At 46.8% G+C, this 17,905-nt stretch overlaps 1 protein-coding gene across 6 annotated transcripts in view; it reads left to right on the forward strand.

Annotated features, from left to right (window-relative positions):
• The window catches only part of Prelid3a (PRELI domain containing 3A), a 33,081-nt gene that overhangs the window by 7,332 nt on the left and 7,844 nt on the right, over nucleotides 1-17,905 (forward strand). For 4 of the 6 annotated variants that reach the window (XM_087593534.1, XM_087593536.1, XM_087593533.1 and 1 more), the window contains exon 1: nucleotides 11,602-11,686. In XM_087593534.1, the coding sequence (XP_087449660.1) occupies nucleotides 11,655-11,686 (32 nt within the window). In that variant the 5' untranslated portion in view covers nucleotides 11,602-11,654. Of the gene's footprint in view, nucleotides 1-639; nucleotides 824-11,537; nucleotides 11,687-12,142; nucleotides 12,289-17,905 lie in introns of those variants that run through there. The other 2 variants (XM_087593535.1, NM_001109570.1) reach the window with 2 other exon arrangements.

A 17,905-nucleotide genomic window follows, 5' to 3' on the forward strand; every position in this document is an offset into this window, starting at 1 on the left:
CTCCTTCAACCCAAGACCTTTTAGACAAAGGCAGGTAGATCTCTGTGAGTTCAAGGCCAACCTGGTGTACAGACTGTGTTGTAGGGCAGCCAAGCCTACATAGTGAGACTCTCTCAAAAACAAAAACAAGGGGTTGGGGATTTAGCTCAGTGGTAGAGTGCTCGCCTAGCAAGTCCCCAGCTCCAAAAAAAAAAACAAAAAAAAAACAAAAAAAAACAAAAAAAAAAACAAAAACAAAACAAAATCTCCACTCATATGTATAAAACAAAAACAAATAAAACTTGTAAAGAAAAGTAAGTCAAAAAGTGGGAAAAGGCAGACAAAAGGGTCACATATTGGATGACCCCACCTAAATGAAAGTTCTAGAATAGGCCACTTCTTAGAAATGCAATGTATTAGGTAAATGCATTAGAAGGGAGGCTGAGAGGGGGTGCTCAGTGACTACAGTTTCTGTTTGGAGGGGGAAAAAAGTTCCGAGAGTAGATGGTGAGCAGAATTGTGACATTAATTAGTTTTACATTTTGGTAAGTGGCCAAGATGGCAAATTCTATGTTGTTAGTGTTTTCCACAATGAAGGGGGGTATCAGTTAGGAGCTGAAGGCGTGGCTCGGTGGTTAAGAGCACTTTCTATTCTTGCAGAGGACCTGAGTCCACAGGGTAGCTCACGACCATCTGAGAAGCCAGTTCCCGGAGAGCTGATCCTCTTTTGCCCGCCTCCGGCTCCAGGAATGCATGAGGTGCACAGATGTAAAAGTGCTCAGAGACAAAGTAAGCCGGGGGCGGTGGTCCACATCTTTAACCCAGCACTCAGAAGACAGAGCAGGTGGGTAGATCTGTGTCGTTTAGGTCAGCCTGGTCTACCTAGTGAGTTCTGAGGTAGCCAGGGCTACAGAGAGAGACCCTAACTCAGGATAATGATAATAATTTTAAAAGATGATGACAATAGTGTAAAAAGAAAGCAAGTGGGGTGGCACTGTAGGAGCCTGGGGGTGGGTGGAGGATGGAGAATTCAAGGCTACTCTGGACTGCAGAGTGAATCTGGTCTCAAAAACAAGCAAGGGCTGGTAAGATGAGTCAGCCTGTGAAAGTGCTTGCTGTGCAAGCCGGAGACCTAAATTTAATACCAAGAACCCACAGAAGGGTGAGGAGACAACCAACTCTGAAGGAGGGCAACACACACAGATACAGACACACACACATATACAAATAAAGACAGACACACACAAATACAGACACACACAGATACAGACACACACACAGATATAGGCACACACAGATACAGACACACAGAGATAAAAACAGACACACACAAATACAGACACACACAGATACAGACACACACACAGATACAGACACACACAGATACAGACACACACACAGATACAGACACACACATAGATAAAGACACACACAGATACAGACACACACACAGATACAGACACACACAGATACAGACACACACAGATACAGATACAGACACACACACAGATACAGACACACACATATACAGATAAAGACAGATACACACAAATACAGACACACACACAGATACAGACACACACACACAAATACAGACACACACAGATACAGACACACACACAGATACAGACACACACACAGATACAGACACACACAGATACAAACACACAGAGAGATATACAGTCTCTTTCTCTCTCTCTCTCTCTCTCTCTCTCTCTCTCTCTCTCTCTCTCACACACACACACACACACACACTCTTCACATCGGAAGGGGAGCACTTTTCCCCCTGAATTGGCAAAGGCCCTAAGGGTAGAAACACAAACACCTCAGAAGCCTACGGGTGCTGCTCAGTGCCACTATCTATCAGGGTCAGGCAGGTCAAAGGCAGAGCTGGGCGTGGCTGTGCACATTTATGGTCTCAGAAGTGGAGAGACTGAGACAGGAGGGTGGCAAGTTCAAGGACAGCCTGAGCTGCATAGCCAGCCCTCATCTCAAACTCTATGTAGGCAGAGCTGGGCTTAGCAGCTCGTGTCTCTAACCCCAGCATTTGGGAAGCAGAGGCTCACTGCAAGTATGAAGCTAGCCTGGTCTACAGAATGAGGTCAGGGCCAGCCTGAGCTATCTCATAAAAAAGCAAGAAAAAAAAAGCCCTCTTAATTTCTCATCCTTCTTCCCTAAACAGACAGCTTTTCCATGCCTGATTTATGTTTTGTATGTGTTTGCAAGCAAACACACTTTATTTTCCAGGGAGTTCTACTTTATACACATGGCATTTTGCTTTATATACATTTTTGTATGTTAATAACAATGAATATTTTCTTTGCCCCCCTCCCCCAGTACTGGGGATTAAAAACAGTGCTCATAGAACTGGACGTGTAAGCCACAGCCCAGGCCTCTCTCAGATTTTAGTCAGCTCCATTATATTCCGCAATGGTTTGTAAGCTTCCCAACCAGCGTTGAACGTCTCTTTATTGCTCTCCACCTTGCTCTCTGAGGCTGGGCTGCTTGCTGAACTTGGAGCTCACTATTTAAGCTGGTCTCACTGGCCAGCAGACCATCAGGAGCCTTTGGTCTCTTTCCACACTTCCCAGCTGGGGGTTACAGGCATTTGCCAACACACCCTGCATCTTACAAAGGTTCTGGTGATCTGAACTCAGGTCCGCACGTTTGTGGAACAAGCAATTTACCCACTAGGAGCATGTAAACAACTCCCCAGGGGTTTCCAGTTCAGATGATAAAATGAACATGTACATTTTATCTATGCAAGCGAGCGAGCATCTGCAGCGTGTTTCTTCTGAGACAGGTTCACTATACAGGCCAGACTGCCTTGAACCTCACTGCATAGACCAGGCTTGCCTCTGCCTCCTGAGGGATGGGCTTACAGGACGGTGCTACACACAGTGCGTACTCCACAGAGTACAGACTTGTTTGCTGGAGATGAGCCCAGAGCCTCACACCTTAGTTAGACAGGCCCTGAACTATATCCCCAGCCTTAAAACACACACACACACACACACACACACACACACACACACACACACATATACATATATACATACACACAAATATACACACATATATATTCATATATACTTTCTGCTTAGCTAGTTTATTTTTTTATTTATTCTTGTATTTATTTATTTGTTTTTTTCAAGACAGGGTTTCTCTGTGTAGTCCTTGTTGTCCTGGACCTAGCTGTGTAGACCAAACTAGCCTTGAACTCACAGAGATCTGCCTGCCTCTTGGGATTGGAGGTGTGATGCCACTTCCACACTTGGCTCATTTTATTTATTTTTTTTTAATTTGAGACTAAATTGCTTGATGTAACCTTGAATGTACAGTGTTAGCTCAAGCAGGCTCTGAATTTGTGATCCCCTTGCTTCTCATAGGACCTTGGGATTGCCTAACCGAGCAGTGCCGCATGTTTGTCCACTAGATGTCAGGAGAGAGCTACAAAGCTCTTCAAGATGCTCAAGCAGCTTAGCTGCATTAAAAAAAAAACACACACAACAAACAAACAAAAATGTAAAATAAAGCAGGACTTGGTGGCAGAGACTGGCAGATCTCTGAGTTTGAGGTCAGCCTGGTCTACAGAGCAAGTTACTGGACAACCAGGACTACACAGAGAAACCCTGTCTCAAGAATCCAAACCAGGGTTGGGGATTTAACTCAGTGGTAGAGCGCTTGCTTAGCAAGCCCAAGGCCCTGGGTTCGGTCCTCAGCTCCGGAAAAAAAAAGAAACCAAACCAAAAACCCTTAAAATAGGTTTACAAGATTGGCCTGCGGTTCTTTTGAAATTATCATTAAATGATTTTACTATTGCCCATAGTTTATCTTTCGAGATCCTACGATTTTTTCCACAAGACAAAGCTGTGTGCAAGATCTGCCTCCAGATAACGTGTCTCGGGTAAAGTACTCTAAAAATGTCCACTTAATTTTCACAGGACAATGAAAAATATCAGGAGTTACAACAGTAGCCCTGAGGGTTAGCAACACAAGCTGTGTGAACGGTGCCAGCAGAGCATTTAGAATTCCTTAACCAGTCCTTTCCTCGGAGCGAGTCAGTATTTCCTTGCACTGTTTCCTCAATAGTACAGTAAAATAAACCAGTAATGTCACAATGTCCCTAGATTTAGAGCTGGAGCACAGCTCAGAGACGGAGTGCTTTCCGAAGATGTACAAGACCCCGAGTTCAGTCCTCGGCAAAGCAAAAAGCCGGATGTGTCTCCTTGCCAGAGAATGGGTATATCAGACTCCTTGGTGTTTGCCACCTTACAGTATGATATACTGCAATGCCAGAGGCACAGCGGAGAAAGGTTTGCAAGGAAACGGCTTCCCAGGTTCCCAGTGGAAAACTATGTGCAGTAAACTATATAGAATTGATGTGTGTACGACAGAAATAAGGAGGAAAACTTAAGGCATGTGTTGGCGAGACTCCATTCAGATTCCGAGCAGGCCTTGGGAGAAGAAAGCATCCCAAAAAGAAAAGGATCACACTTAGGAAGCAGGGCTGTGGTATCACATTGCCTTTGATCCCCGCACTCGGGCAGGCAGATCTCTGAATGTGAGGCTGGTGTGGTCTACAGAGTGAGTTCCAGGACAGCTAAGGCTACACAGAGAGACCCTGTCTCAAAACAAACAAGCAAACAAATAAACAACAACAAAAAAAACCCTGACAACAATAACAACAACAGCAACAGCAATAATAATAATAATAATAATAATAATAATAATAGTACTATGCTTGGATACCTTTGCAAAATAAGGCTCAAGATAGATATGATTATGTCTGGGTCTGGATTCCAGAAATTCCTTTAAGATTTATTTATTTATTGCCTTATGTGTTACGAGTGTTTTGCCTAAATGTATCTATGTACACCACATGCACACAGTGCCTGTGGAGGTTAGAAGAGGGCATCAGATCCCCCTCAGACTGGAGTTAGAGATGGTTGCTAGCCACCATGGGGGTGCTGGGAACCAAACCCAGATCTCTGCGAGCACATAGTGCTCTTACCCTCTGAACCTTCTCTCTAGCTCCTCCAGTGATTTCTTTTCCAGTGCTGGCATTTAAACCCAAAGCACCAGGGCCTAGGCAAGTTATACCACAGGCTACATCCGCAGCCCCTCCCAGCGTATTCTGTCAGGAAGAGCTCAGTAAACCTCCACAGGGCAAGGCACTCTGTGGTGCTGGTGCTCTGTTTGCTCTGACAACACAACAGAGCAGTAAGGCTCTACAAACGGAGTCTTTACTGCTGTTGACTTAGTTGGTGATACACCCGAGCCTGTGTCTTCTTGTAGTTCTGGGGAAATGAATGAAACAAATATCTGTGGGAAACAGGCAGGGAGCAACTCCAAACGTGTGTTGTGTTGTTGTTGTTTTTCTTTCTAAGTTAAAAACAAAACAAAACAAAACAAACAAACAACAACTACCTGGGTATAGCACTTCTCAAATATTGCACTCATTTTTAGGAACAGAGTCTTTAATTTAAAAAAAGAAGAAGAGGGGGGCTGGAGAGATGGCTCAGTGGTTAAGAGCACTGACTGCTCTTCCTGAGGTCCTGAGTTCAATTCCCAGCAACCACATGGTGGCTCACAACCATCTGTAATGAGATCCGATGCCCTCTTCTGGTGTGTCTGAAGGCAGCTACAGTGTACTCATATACAATAAAAAAATAAAATCTTTTAAAAAAAATAGAAGAAGAGGAAGAAGGAGGGGGAGGACAAGGAGGAGGAGGAGAAAAGGAAAGAAGGAAGGAAGGAAGGAAGGAAGGAAGGAAGGAAATGCTTGAGTTATACCTGGTGGCTCAGGCCTTTAATTCTGACATTCAGGAGGTAGAGGCAGGAAGATGAAGACCAGATTGATCATACTTCTATCTCTATCTATCTATCTATCTATCTATCTATCTATCTATCTATCTATTTTAATATTAGCCCAGGTTTCACTGAAACTCTGCCAAGAAAGAGAAAGAATTAGAAGTGTGTGCCACCATGCCTGGCCCAAAAATAGATGTTGAAAGAGTGGGAGAATGTATCCTAGTAGTAGAGGGCATACTTAATACCCTGGGTTTAATCTCCACACACACACACACACACACACACACACACACACACACACACACACACACACACTGCAGGCCTATAATTCCAGCACTGGGAAGTTGAGGCAGGAGGATCAGGACTCTGAGACCAGTCTGGACCACAAAGTGTGTCTCAAACAGCTAAAGAGCAAGGCCACTGCTGGACTCGCCTGTAGGTTTCCCCAGGGGGCAGTAGGGTCGAACAGGGCTGGAAACACTGCACTAGCTGACTGCTGGGAGTTACCCTGGGTGGTGTGCCTGCCACGCAGGGCCAGGCCCCTCTTGACCTTATCACTCCCGAGGAATGATTCTTGAGTCACTGAACAAGCAATTGCCAGATACTGCCTGTTTGCTAGAGACTGGGTTAGGTCTTGTGTGCACAGCAAATGGGGTTCTGATCCTGTCCTTGGAGAGCTCAAAGAAGCTGAGACCCGCTTTCTAAACTTTGCTCAGCATTTAAATGGCTCAGGACAATCACAAAGAAGAAGAAGGAGGAGGAGGAGGAAGAGGAGGAGGAGGAGGAGAAGGGGAGGAGGAGGAGGAAGAGGAGGAAGAAGAGGAGGAAGAAGAGGAGGAAGAGAAGGAGGAGGAGGAGGAGAAGAAGAGGAGGAGGAGGAGGAAGAGGAGGAGGAGGAGAAGAAGAGGAGGAGGAGGAGGAGAAGGGGAGGAGGAGGAGGAAGAGGAGGAAGAAGAGGAAGAAGAGGAGGAAGAGAAGGAGGAGGAGGAGAAGGGGAGGAGGAGGAAGAGGAGGAGGAGGAGGAGGAGGAGGAGAAGGGGAGGAAGAGAAGGAGGAGGAGGAGGAGAAGGGGAGGAGGAGGAGGAAGAAGAGGAGGAGGAGGAGGAGGAGGAGAAGGGGAGGAGGAGAAGAAGAGGAGGAGGAGGAGAAGAAGAGGAGGAGGAGGAGGAGGAGAAGGGGAGGAGGAGGAGGAGGAAGAGGAGGAGGAGGAGGAGGAAGAAGAGGAGGAAGAGAAGGAGGAGGAGAAGAAGAGGAGGAGGAGGAGAAGAAGAGGAGGAGGAGGAGGAGAAGAGGAGGAGGAGGGGAGGAAGGGGAGGAGGAGAAGGAGGAGGAGGAGGAAGAAGGGGAAAGATAATTTCTGAATATTGCCCCAGAAATGCCCACTCAAGAGGCTTTGAGAAGGCCTGAGCCCAGCCCAGTGTGAGTCTGGTAGGAGGGACAGACCATCAAGTCCAGCAGCCAAGGAGTTTGTTGAGTAGGGCCAGAGGTGCAGGAGGGCTTCTGAGCCTTAGGAGTGAGGGAGGGGCACCCAAGGGCAGCCCTGATGTCTATAGGGCATGCCTACAGAGGCATGAGACAGGTCCTGAGGGACAAGGCACAGCTGTCAGGTATGGGGTAGCACCATGTATTCAGGCAGGCTGATAGGAGGCAGAAACCAGTCATGAGGAGGAAGCGGGTGGGGTTAGGATGGCAATGACAGCTGTCAGGCCACTCTGCGGAAGGAAGCTAGTCTCATGGTTCCATTCCAGTCTCTCCCACTCTTGGGGTAGCTGCTGCTGGTCAGCTTCTTTCTTAGATAAAGGCCCTAAGGTTTAGAGAAAAGTAACTCATGAAGGGGGTGGGGGGATGGGGGGGGTGGGGGGCGTGGGAGGGGCGACCTTAGCCCAAGACTGCTGTGTCCTGTAGGATGGAGATAGAGGAGTGGCTTAGCACCCTGTGCGAGCGGTAGATTTCAAAAGGCTGTGGCTGACTGGCTTTAAGGGTGTCTAGCTTGGGGACCCTAAGGAATACTGTGCATGGAGCCTGCTGCGAGACTGTAGGCACCCAGGCCGCTGGAGCGAGACTAAAGCTTGAGGAAGTATGACACGGAGACCGTCCAGTCAGGGTTTCTAGTGCTGTGATGAAACCACGATGACCGGAAGCAACTCGGGGAGGGGAGGGTTTATTCAGCGCACACTTCCACATCACTGTTCATCACTGAAGGAAGTCAGGACAGAACTCAAACAGGCAGGAACCTGGAGGCAGGGGCTGATCCAGAGCCCATGGAGGGGCGCTGCTTAATGGTTTGCTTCCCCCTGGCCTGCTAAACCTGCTTTCTTATAGAACCAGGACCACCAGCCCAGGCCCATAATGGGCTGGGCCCTTCCCCATCAATCACCAACGAAAATGTCTTACATTTTACGGACCGTCTCATCTTATGAGAACGTTTTTTATCAACAGAGGCTCCTTCCTCTCCAGTGACTCTAGCCTATGTCCGTGACGTAATATCAGTCAGCATAGAGGTACAGGAGGCTTGGGACATGCTTTCAGGGAGAGTGCTGAGAAAGAAGAAAGTGCTGAGAAAGTGTGGGAAGAACACAGGGAAAACACTGAGTGAGGGACCCATACAGTGTGCTGCCAGTCCAGCACCATACAGAGGGCCAGTGAGACACAGGGCTGAGCTGCTGTGTGTGTGTGTGGTTGAGGTGCTGGGTGGCCTTGGCTGAATGAGAAGCCCTTCAGGAACCCATCCCATGTGGACTACATAAGCCATTAAAATGAAACGAGAGCCATTTTATGGCAGTTTACTCCTATAATCCCAACACTCGGGGAGCAGAGGACCAAGAATTGCTAGTTTGAGGCCACAAATAGTGAGATTCTGCCACAAAACAAAAAGAAAGAGATGGACCCACGTTTTCCCTTTTCTGTCTGATGGAGTCGCTGGTCTTGGTAGTTGTAAATGGGGAAGATCACACCTGCTGTCCTCGCTGAGATGCAGTCTGGTATAGAGCTTGTGGGCCAGAATCCAACGGGCCTGAAACTTCCTTTGTAAAATGGGGTAATTGAGGATTAAATAGATGAACGTGAAGAAACAACCACACCTTAAGCTTGGTTTAATCAAATAATGCATAGCCAGTGGCCATGTCTCTTGTCAACGAAGGGGGAGACTCTCCCTTTTCTCCTTCCTCTCCCACCTCTACCTCCCCATTTTATCTTTCTTAGGGGATTTATTTTAGAAAACTTGTAATCGCACACCTCGCCGTTAGAGTCAGGGTCTCTTGTATCTCAAGCTGGCCTTGAACTCACTATGTAACTTAGGTTGACTTAATTCCTGATCCTCCCCCAAAATACTGAGATGTGACTGTGCACCACCACACCCAGCTTGGTTTTTATCTTAATTGTGATTATCTGAGAGCAGGTTTGCTGTGGTAGGCATGAGGTCAGAGGACAACTTTCAGGAGTTCGTTCTCTCCGTCCACTGTGAGACCAGAGGAGCAAATTCAAGGTTTACATAAAGTGCTTTTCTTTTCTTTTTTTCTTTCTTTACTTTAAAACCTTCCTAAGATTTATTTATTTTTTTATGTGAGTACACTGGAGCTGTCTTAAGATGCACCAGAAGAGGGCATCAGATTCCACTACAGATGGTTGTGAGCCACCATGTGGATGCTGGGATTTGAACTCAGGACTTCTGGAAGAGCAGTCAGTGCTCATAACCACTGAGCCACCTCTCCAGCCTTAGAAAGTGCTTTTAACCACTGAGCCAATGTTTGCTTTTGAGCCAGGGTCTCACACAGCTCAGGGCCAGGGCCGTCTCAGCTTAGACTCCCGATGATCTTCCAAGCCTCTGAATCTGAGGGATAACCGGCGTGAGCAGCCACCCCTGGCAGCAGAGGCCTTCGCTTCTTGAAATGCATGCACGCGTTTGCAGGGAGTTAAATAAAACCCTTTCAGTTTTAACCCACCAGGGCCAGTCTTTCTCAAAGATTTTGAAGCCATCCCTTTGAAATGGTGACATCAAAGATAGAGAGCTTCCTTTTCCCTAGGATCAGAGGATGACTTTGGAGACCACGAGATTTCAATTTGCAGGTATACCTCGTGTCCGAAAGAGGTGCTGAATTTCTGATATTTGTCTCCTATTCGGGGAATTAAGCCATGCGTATTGCTCATTCTAGGCAGTTGCTTCACCGCTAAGATATATTCCCAACCTCTTTTTACTCTCTTTTTTTTTTTTTTTTTTTTTTTTTTGCATGTTTGTTGCCTCTGTTTGTCTTGACAAGATTTTGTGCTGTCCAGGCCGCAGACTCCATCTATAGCTGAAGATGTCCCAGGTGAGGTGTGCCCTGCTAAGCTCAGTTTACACCAGGCCACACCACGTCTGGCACATCTTACTTCGTATTTAACACTTGCTATGTAGTCCAACCTGGCCTCTCTCACTCCTAGTCTTTCTCTACCCTACTAAGTGCTGGGATTATAAACACGAGCCACCCTGCCAGCCTAATTTATGATCAATCTATTTTTCTGAAGTTCCCAGGGAAAAGAAAAGCCACACCTTGTTAAAGACTCCAAGGCGGACTGACTGAACTTAGTGCTTACGGAGAGTTAAAATGTTGCCGATTAGAGCCAAATTATCTAGAGCGATTTTTAGTCCTTTTTAAATTTTTCTTTTTCGTTTGTGTTTGTGTGTGATGTTTATGCTCCTATTTGCATGTGTGTGGGCACATGGTGCGTGTGTCGGCATGTATGTATATATGTATGCATGCATGTATGTAATCTCTTGCTAAACTGTAGCTTCTTAGTCTAGCTAGCCATCTTGTTTGCTAGATTCCATATCTACCTCCAGTGAACTGGGCTGCCATACCCACCCAGCAGCCTGGTTTTCAGTCCCTCTGAAGACAATTCATTGCATACCCGTGTATCTGACCAAATATCCTTGCCTATCAGAACCTTTACACTGACTTTTTTTTTTCTTTTTTTCGGAGCTGGGGACCGAACCCAGGGCCTTGCGCTTGCTAGGCAAGTGCTCTACCACTGAGCTAAATCCCCAACCCCTACACTGACTTTTTACCAATCCAAATGCTAAGAATGTTAACATCTGAGGCCTATAGCCCTACGGGCCTAGAGTTCCCTAGTTGCCCTGGTCCCTGCTGACTTGGTAAATGCCACGATTTGTGATTTTCTTTGTTCTGAAACTAATTCAGGCTCACATAAGTAACCACATCCGCTGTGGGTCATGCCTTTCAGGGAAACCTCAATCCTTGTTCCTGAATCATGATCACTCATATTTGGCTCAAAAATAAACTGGGTCTTACTCCCCTCGAGGCGAGAACTGTTTTGTGTCTCCAGGATAAATGTAATTAGTTCCTCTGGAGCAGTGCTCCAGTTACTAATAACTTTAGGACGAAGTCTCTTTTTGTCCCCAACCCTTTTGGGGCAGCCCCATAATATATTGTTCACGTAAAAAGCGTTCGCAGAACTGGCTACTTCTGTTTCTTAGCAGGAGAGCTCCGTCTTTGTAGCCTCTCTAGTAGGTTGCCTGTGACGGGCTTTGATAGGATTGGGGTGTTAAGCTTATTCAATACCCAGACTTTATTTTGAATTGGCAATTCTAGTTTGTCCACGACGTTCGCGTGTGGTTGGAAAGGGCAGGGCCGTGATTTGGACAGCGTCAAAGAACCCAGAGCTGCGGTTTGTGGCTGCGCACTCGCGAATGTCCCTGCGGCAGCGCCGCTCTGGGTACCACTCGCCTCCCACTTCCCTATTTTTAGCCGCCGCAGTCCGGACCACGTGACGGGGGAGGCGGTACAGCGGGCGCCCCGCCCCCACGGCGCCGCGCAGCATCCCGCAGAGCGCCGAACTCGCGCCCTGGGCCTGCGGCTGCGGCGATGAAGATCTGGAGCTCGGAGCACGTGTTCGGGTGAGCCATCCGAGGGCTGCGCTGGGAAATGCGCGGACGTGGCCATAGCCGTGCGGCCTCGGGGAGGGGCGGGGAGCCGGGACCCGCAGCGGCTCCGGGGCCGGGGTCCTGCCGGGGCGAGGAGCCGGGTGTCAGGTGCGTGGGGAGGCCTCCTCATCCTCAGCCGGTTTGTACCGACTGCGAGCTGCGCGGGGTCGTCGCGATCCATCCGGAGTAGGGCAGCGGCCTACGGCCAGCTCCCCTTGCAGCGGGTGTCACCCACGGTGCCCTAGGGGCTTAGGTTCCCCCGAGAAATCTAGACATGAGGAAGGCATTTGGGGCGTTTGGTCCTGAATACGTTGTGCACACGGACGCCTCTAAGCCCCCACCAGGGAGACTGCGAACTGCCTCGAGTGCTCCCCCGACCCTTGGGGCGCCTTCCACCGTGTCATGGAGTGTTTTGATATCTTTTCAAAGGATTTTTGAGACTTTCTGATCCCGATTAGAGAAGCTTTTCGTTCCGAGCGAGGGTGGACGTGAAGAGACTGCATGAAACAGAACTGTCGTCCATTGTCCTTTAAAGTGTAAAATTTCTAATAAAAATTGACCACCTGGCTTCAGAACTCCTGGCTTCTTTATTTTTATTTTTCGATGGTGCTGGGCCCCGACCCAGTGTTTCGAGCTTGCTAGAAAAGTGTTCCATCATTGAACTATAGCATCCGCCTTTAGAAAAAAATCCCTTTTAAATATGGAACCTTAGACAGGTGGTATGTAGATTTTTGGAAAAGTTGGCAGGCTTTCTGAAGGTTTCCCCAAGATTCAGACATGATTTGTACGGGCCAGAAGCAGAGACGGGTAGAAAGTCATCAAATGCTGAGATGCCAAGAGTATTGACTTGGGCCGGCTGAGAGTTACCCTAAGGGTCCTGAAATGTTGACTGCCACTGGAAAATCACTGTTGACAATTTTGACCATTTTTGCAGCGTCCGTTCTTTTTTTTTTTAAATCATTATTATTTACATTTTGTAATCTGTAATGTGTTACCACTCATTTTAATGTGTGTGTGTTTGGGGGAGATTATTTTTCTTTTTTTGAGATAGGGTTTCACTGTGTGGACTTAGACCAGGAGGGCCCCGAGCTCACATAGATCTGCTTGCCTCTGCCTCCCCAGTGCTGGGATTAAATACATGTGACACTAAGGTTGGCTCTTTTTAATAATTTTAAAATTACATTTAATTAATTAGTGTGTGTGTGTGTGTGTGTGTGTGTGTGTGTGTGTGTGTGTGTGTGTGCGCGCATGTGCATGCACTCAAGCGCAAGCTGCGGTCAAGATAACATGGGGGATTCGGTTCTCAGCTCCTACCTTGTGGATCAGGAGATCCCACTGAGATTTCGAGGTTTGACAGCAGACATCTTTAGCAGCCGATCCATCTTGTTGGCCTCAAGTCATCCACTTAAAAGTGTATTCTACAGTTCTGGGCTGGGGAGATGGCTCACTGGCTAGTCTTTGCCATGAGTGCGTGAGGGCTGTAGTTCAGATCTCCAGAACTCAGGCAACTCAGTGATTGGAGAGGCCGGCCTGTGAGTCTAGCTTGGTTAGATGGAGATGGGGATGCCTGGAGCAAGCTAGCTGGCAGGACTGCCCTGCCTCAGTGAAAAGGGGTAAGAGGATCTCTGCATCGGTCTCCGGCCTCCACAGGCACGCACACCCCACGCACAGCACTCACCCTCATACATGTGAAAGAGAACATGAGAAAAACTTTAAATATATTATATAGTTGACTAATTTTTAGTACAGTTACAGAAATTGGTTTTTGTCATTTTTAGTTTTTTGCAGATTGTGCAGCCATCACTGTGGTGGTCCAGTTTTAGAACATTCCTGTTATCGTCTAAAGATATACTGAACTTTATGTGGGAGATGTACTCCCTCCCCATTCCTGCCCCGAGGAACCACTGATCTGTTCCTGTAGATTTATCTCCTGGATATTTTATATAAATAGTCAACATCATAAGTGCTTTCCTGTGTCTGGTGTCTTGTGATAAGCATTGTCGTCGTCGTCGTCGTCGTCGTCATCATCATCATCATTTTTGAGGCTCACCCATATGGTAGCTAGCATGTGTTGGTTCTTTGTTTTATGACCCAGGTCCCCTGCCAGTGCCTGACCCTGGCACTGCTCACGGGGAGAAGCTCACAGGAAGACCACATGCCCCTCCAGAATAAGGGCAGCAGTAGACTCTGGCAGGCCATCAGCACCCACTCATGGTAGTGGGGCTTTGAGAAAAACCTACAGCTAGCTTGCTTTCTAGTGAGGAGCTGGGAAAGAAGTAACCTTCCAGAGAGGCAGAAAATGTCCACTTTACCTTCTCAGTTTTATCTCTTCTTTTTCTTTTCAACAAAGGCAACTGAGATGGCAAATGTCGAAAACATGCTGACACATGTAAACATGCCAGCATCCACGCCATCACATACGTGTATGCCTATGTGTAAATCCGCATAATGTGGTTTGTTTTTCCCAAATAGGGATCACCGACATCATCCCGCAAGGGTCTTTGGCAGTTTCTTTTTCCTCCAATCATGTGTGTTTTTGAGCTCTAAGCTGATACATATGGATATAAGTTGATGTACATATACCTTGATTACACTAGCCGTATAACCTACCTTATGAATGCGATAATTTGCCCTATCTTATGAAAGGACACATGTGCTTGTTCTGTACTTACGGCCTGTGATGGCCAATACGGTTATCTTGGATTGAGAGACACCCGGAGATTGGTAAGGCACGCCTCTGAGTATGTTTGCAAGAGCTTTTCTATACAGTGGCTTTGAACCTTCCAATCCTGCAACCCTTTAATATAGTTCCTCGTGTTGTGGTGACCGCCAACCATAAAATTCTTTTCATTGCTGCTTCCTAACTAGTTTTGCTACTGTTATGATTTGTAATGTAAATATCTGATATGCAGGATGTCTGATCTATGACCCCCGAAGAGGTTGTGACCCAGAGATTGAGAACCACTGCCAAAGGAGATGAGTTTGTGAGCTCTCTGACCTAATATTGATCTCCTACATTGAGAATGGGAAATGGTGGACCCATGTAAGCTGGGATCTTGTTGGAGGGAGTCCCCTGAAGTGTGCCTTGGCCCTCACTCCTTCTCTTACTTCTTTCTGCTCTCTCTGTCTTGAGGGGAGCTGCTCCTGTACTCCATGATCTTTTAAAAAATATTTTACTACTTTATTCTTTTTTAAAATATATTTATGTTTATTTAATTTTATGTATATGGATTCACTGTAGCTGTCTTCAGACACACCAGAAGAGGGCATCAGATCCCATTACAGATGGTTATGAGCCACCATGTGGTTGCTGGGATTTGAACTCAGGACCTCTGGAAGAGCAGTCAGTGCTGTTAACCCCCGAGCCATCTCTCCATAGTCTTTGTCATTGTGTTCTGCCTTGTCCCAGGCACAGAGACAAGTGGCCATAGACTGAATCTTGGAGATATTGAGGCCCTCAGTTTTGTTTATGTTGATTATATCTTATATTAATTACTATATCAGAGAGCCAGGTATAGTGTCACAGCCTGTAACCCCAGCATTTAGGAGGAAGTGTCTTAAAACATACAGAGACCCTATCTTAAAAAAGAACCAACTAACTATATATTACCATTAGAAATTGTAATTGAAATTTTAAAATATTAATTCCTTACATTAAACAATAGTAACCCTGCTCCCTTTTGGTTTTGGACACAGGGTTTCATGTAGCCCAGGCTGTCCTCACTATGGAGCTAAGGATGACTTTGAATTCGTGATGCTTCTGTGTCCGTTTCCTGAGTGCGCCATCATGCCTGGTTTTAAGCCTCTACTACTTACTACTATACAATTTAGAGTAAAAATTGGGATGAGGATGATGGATGTTTGCCTTGAATGCATGAATTCTGGGTTCAGTCTCCAACCCCAAAAGCTTGACTTAATGGTACATGCCTGTAGTCCCAGCAGTTGGGAGGTAGAGGCAGGAAAATCAGGAGTTCAAGGTCAGCTGAGTATATATGAGACCCTCTGTCAACAATTAAAAAAAAATCAAAAACATAACTATTTTGCAGAAATTGGGAGACTCTGGTACTTTAAAAACAATATCCACGATTCCTGTATTTCTGTAGTTTGACTCTCTTATCTACGCCTGTATCTGGTGTTTTGTAATGTATAGCCTTTGTTAGGGTGTATGGGTAGAGTCCAGCATCACACAGATAAGGAGTTGTAAAACATGAATATGTCTGACCTCAGTTAGGGTTTCTGTTGCTGTGACTGAGAACAGCATGACCAGAAAGTGGTGCATCCGTCCTGTGGGTGTGTGTGAGCCCCCCAGGTTTGTAGTGTGGGCTGGTCATGCTCATGGTAATGGATACAAGTTTCCTAAGATTCCAGCTTTCATTCAGAAGCCCAGGTTTTATCTTTGGACAACGAACACTAAAGATGTTTGCCTTAAAGTGACAGGCTCGCTCCCTTCACTTCCCAGAAAACACCCGCCAAGTCCCCAAATCTGAGCGAACAGTTTGTGCATTGTTCCTGCAAGGGCAAGCAGGGGTGTTGAGAGGCAGCTTGTTGTGTGTGCTCTCAACAGAACAGCTGCCTGACATACCCAGGGCAGCCTGAGATCGGCTTGTCCTGCGCAGATATTTCTGGCACGCTTCCTGTTCTCTTGCAGATTGTCAAAGAGAAGAGTCCTCAGGGTCAAGTGATGATCAGATTAACCACTTTACCATTTCATCACCTACTCCTTAGAGAATCCTGAGTTGTTTCCCTAAGTGCGTGTGTGAGCAGCAGTGTGACAGACTGCGGTTTGGAGCCTGCGTTGCTGGGAGAGCCCAGTACTTTCCCCTACTGCTCTAAGAGTCATCAGTAGAAATATTGATATGGTAAAAGCTAGTACTGTCCCAGTCACATTGTGACAGCCAGGTCCAGAATCCCCAGGGTGCGGCCCACGCTCTGCAGAACCCACTGGAGGTAGGATAGAGCTGATAGTCCTGTGACTGCCTCTTAACCTCCAAACTTACAACTTCTAGAAATAAGCAAGAGTGGGAAGAGCAGAATCCTGGATCCTTGGTGGATCTTCTGGGCTAACTTCCTCTCATAGCGCGATTGATTCTATGTTGTATTCGCACCTTGGCCTTTTTACTAAATGACTTAGACAAATCATTTGTTTGTTTGTTTGTTTGTTTGTTTTGATTTGGTTTTTGTCTTGTTTTTCATGACTGGCCTTCTCTTTTGTAGTCTTGGCTGTAATGGAACTTGCTCTGTAAACCAGGCTGGCCTTGAACTCACAGAGGTCTGCCTGTCTCTGCCTCTGCTGGGATCAAAGGCCTGTGCCACCACTGCCTGGCTGATTTAGGCAGATCTTGGACACTGGTTTCTACCACCCTGCTATTGCCTGGGCTTCTTTCCCCCTTAGACACTCTCGCTCCTTAGCATGTGCGATGAGTCTTCATTGCTGAATTTACTGGACCTCAGGTCAACTGAAGTGTAAGCTACTGAACACTCCTTCGAGGGACTTTCTTGACCAGATGACTTGAAGCAGAAGACACACCACAAGGGTGAGAAGCATCTTCTGATTGCTACACAGATCAAAGGACATGAAAAAGGGGAGCTTCGCATTCTGTCTGCTTGCTTGCTCTCACTCCTGCTGGCAAGTTCATCCTTCCTGTCGATATGGTATTCCTCCATGGACATTCGACATTAGGATCAGTTCTTCAAGATTCCAATGCCTTGAAGACCAGCAGCTCTGTAGTTGTCCTCTAGGCATTCAGCACCAGATGGGGACTGCTGGGATCAGCCTTGTGGGTTGAGCAGGTACCAGCCTCTCAGCCTCTCCAGTGAGACAGCCACTGAGGGGGCTACCTAGATAGGATCATGTAAGCCAATCCAACAGATCCCCTTGAATATATATAATCAAATAATTCGTATACATTCTCTCCCTCTTTCTGTCTCTCTCTGTTCTCTTCCTTCAAAGAACTATAATACAGCACAGAAGCCAGAATTAGTCCTCCCATTGCTTCGTTGTTCCAGGCAGACCTTGCTATGGATGCTTGGGACCATTCTGGAATGGGGGTTGGCAGAGGCCTCCCTTCCTTTGGGATAGGACACAGTCACCCCAGTCTCTGTGTAGCTGGGACTTTGCCTCTGGAGATTGGCCTCCATTCAGCTTCTTATCTGCCAGAGAGAGCTTTGTGCCCTTGCAGCTTCTTCCTGCAG

The sequence above is a fragment of the Rattus norvegicus genome, chromosome 18 (genome assembly GCF_021556685.1).
Source record: "Rattus norvegicus strain SHRSP/BbbUtx chromosome 18, alternate assembly SHRSP_T2T, whole genome shotgun sequence".
Lineage (NCBI taxonomy): Eukaryota > Metazoa > Chordata > Mammalia > Rodentia > Muridae > Rattus > Rattus norvegicus.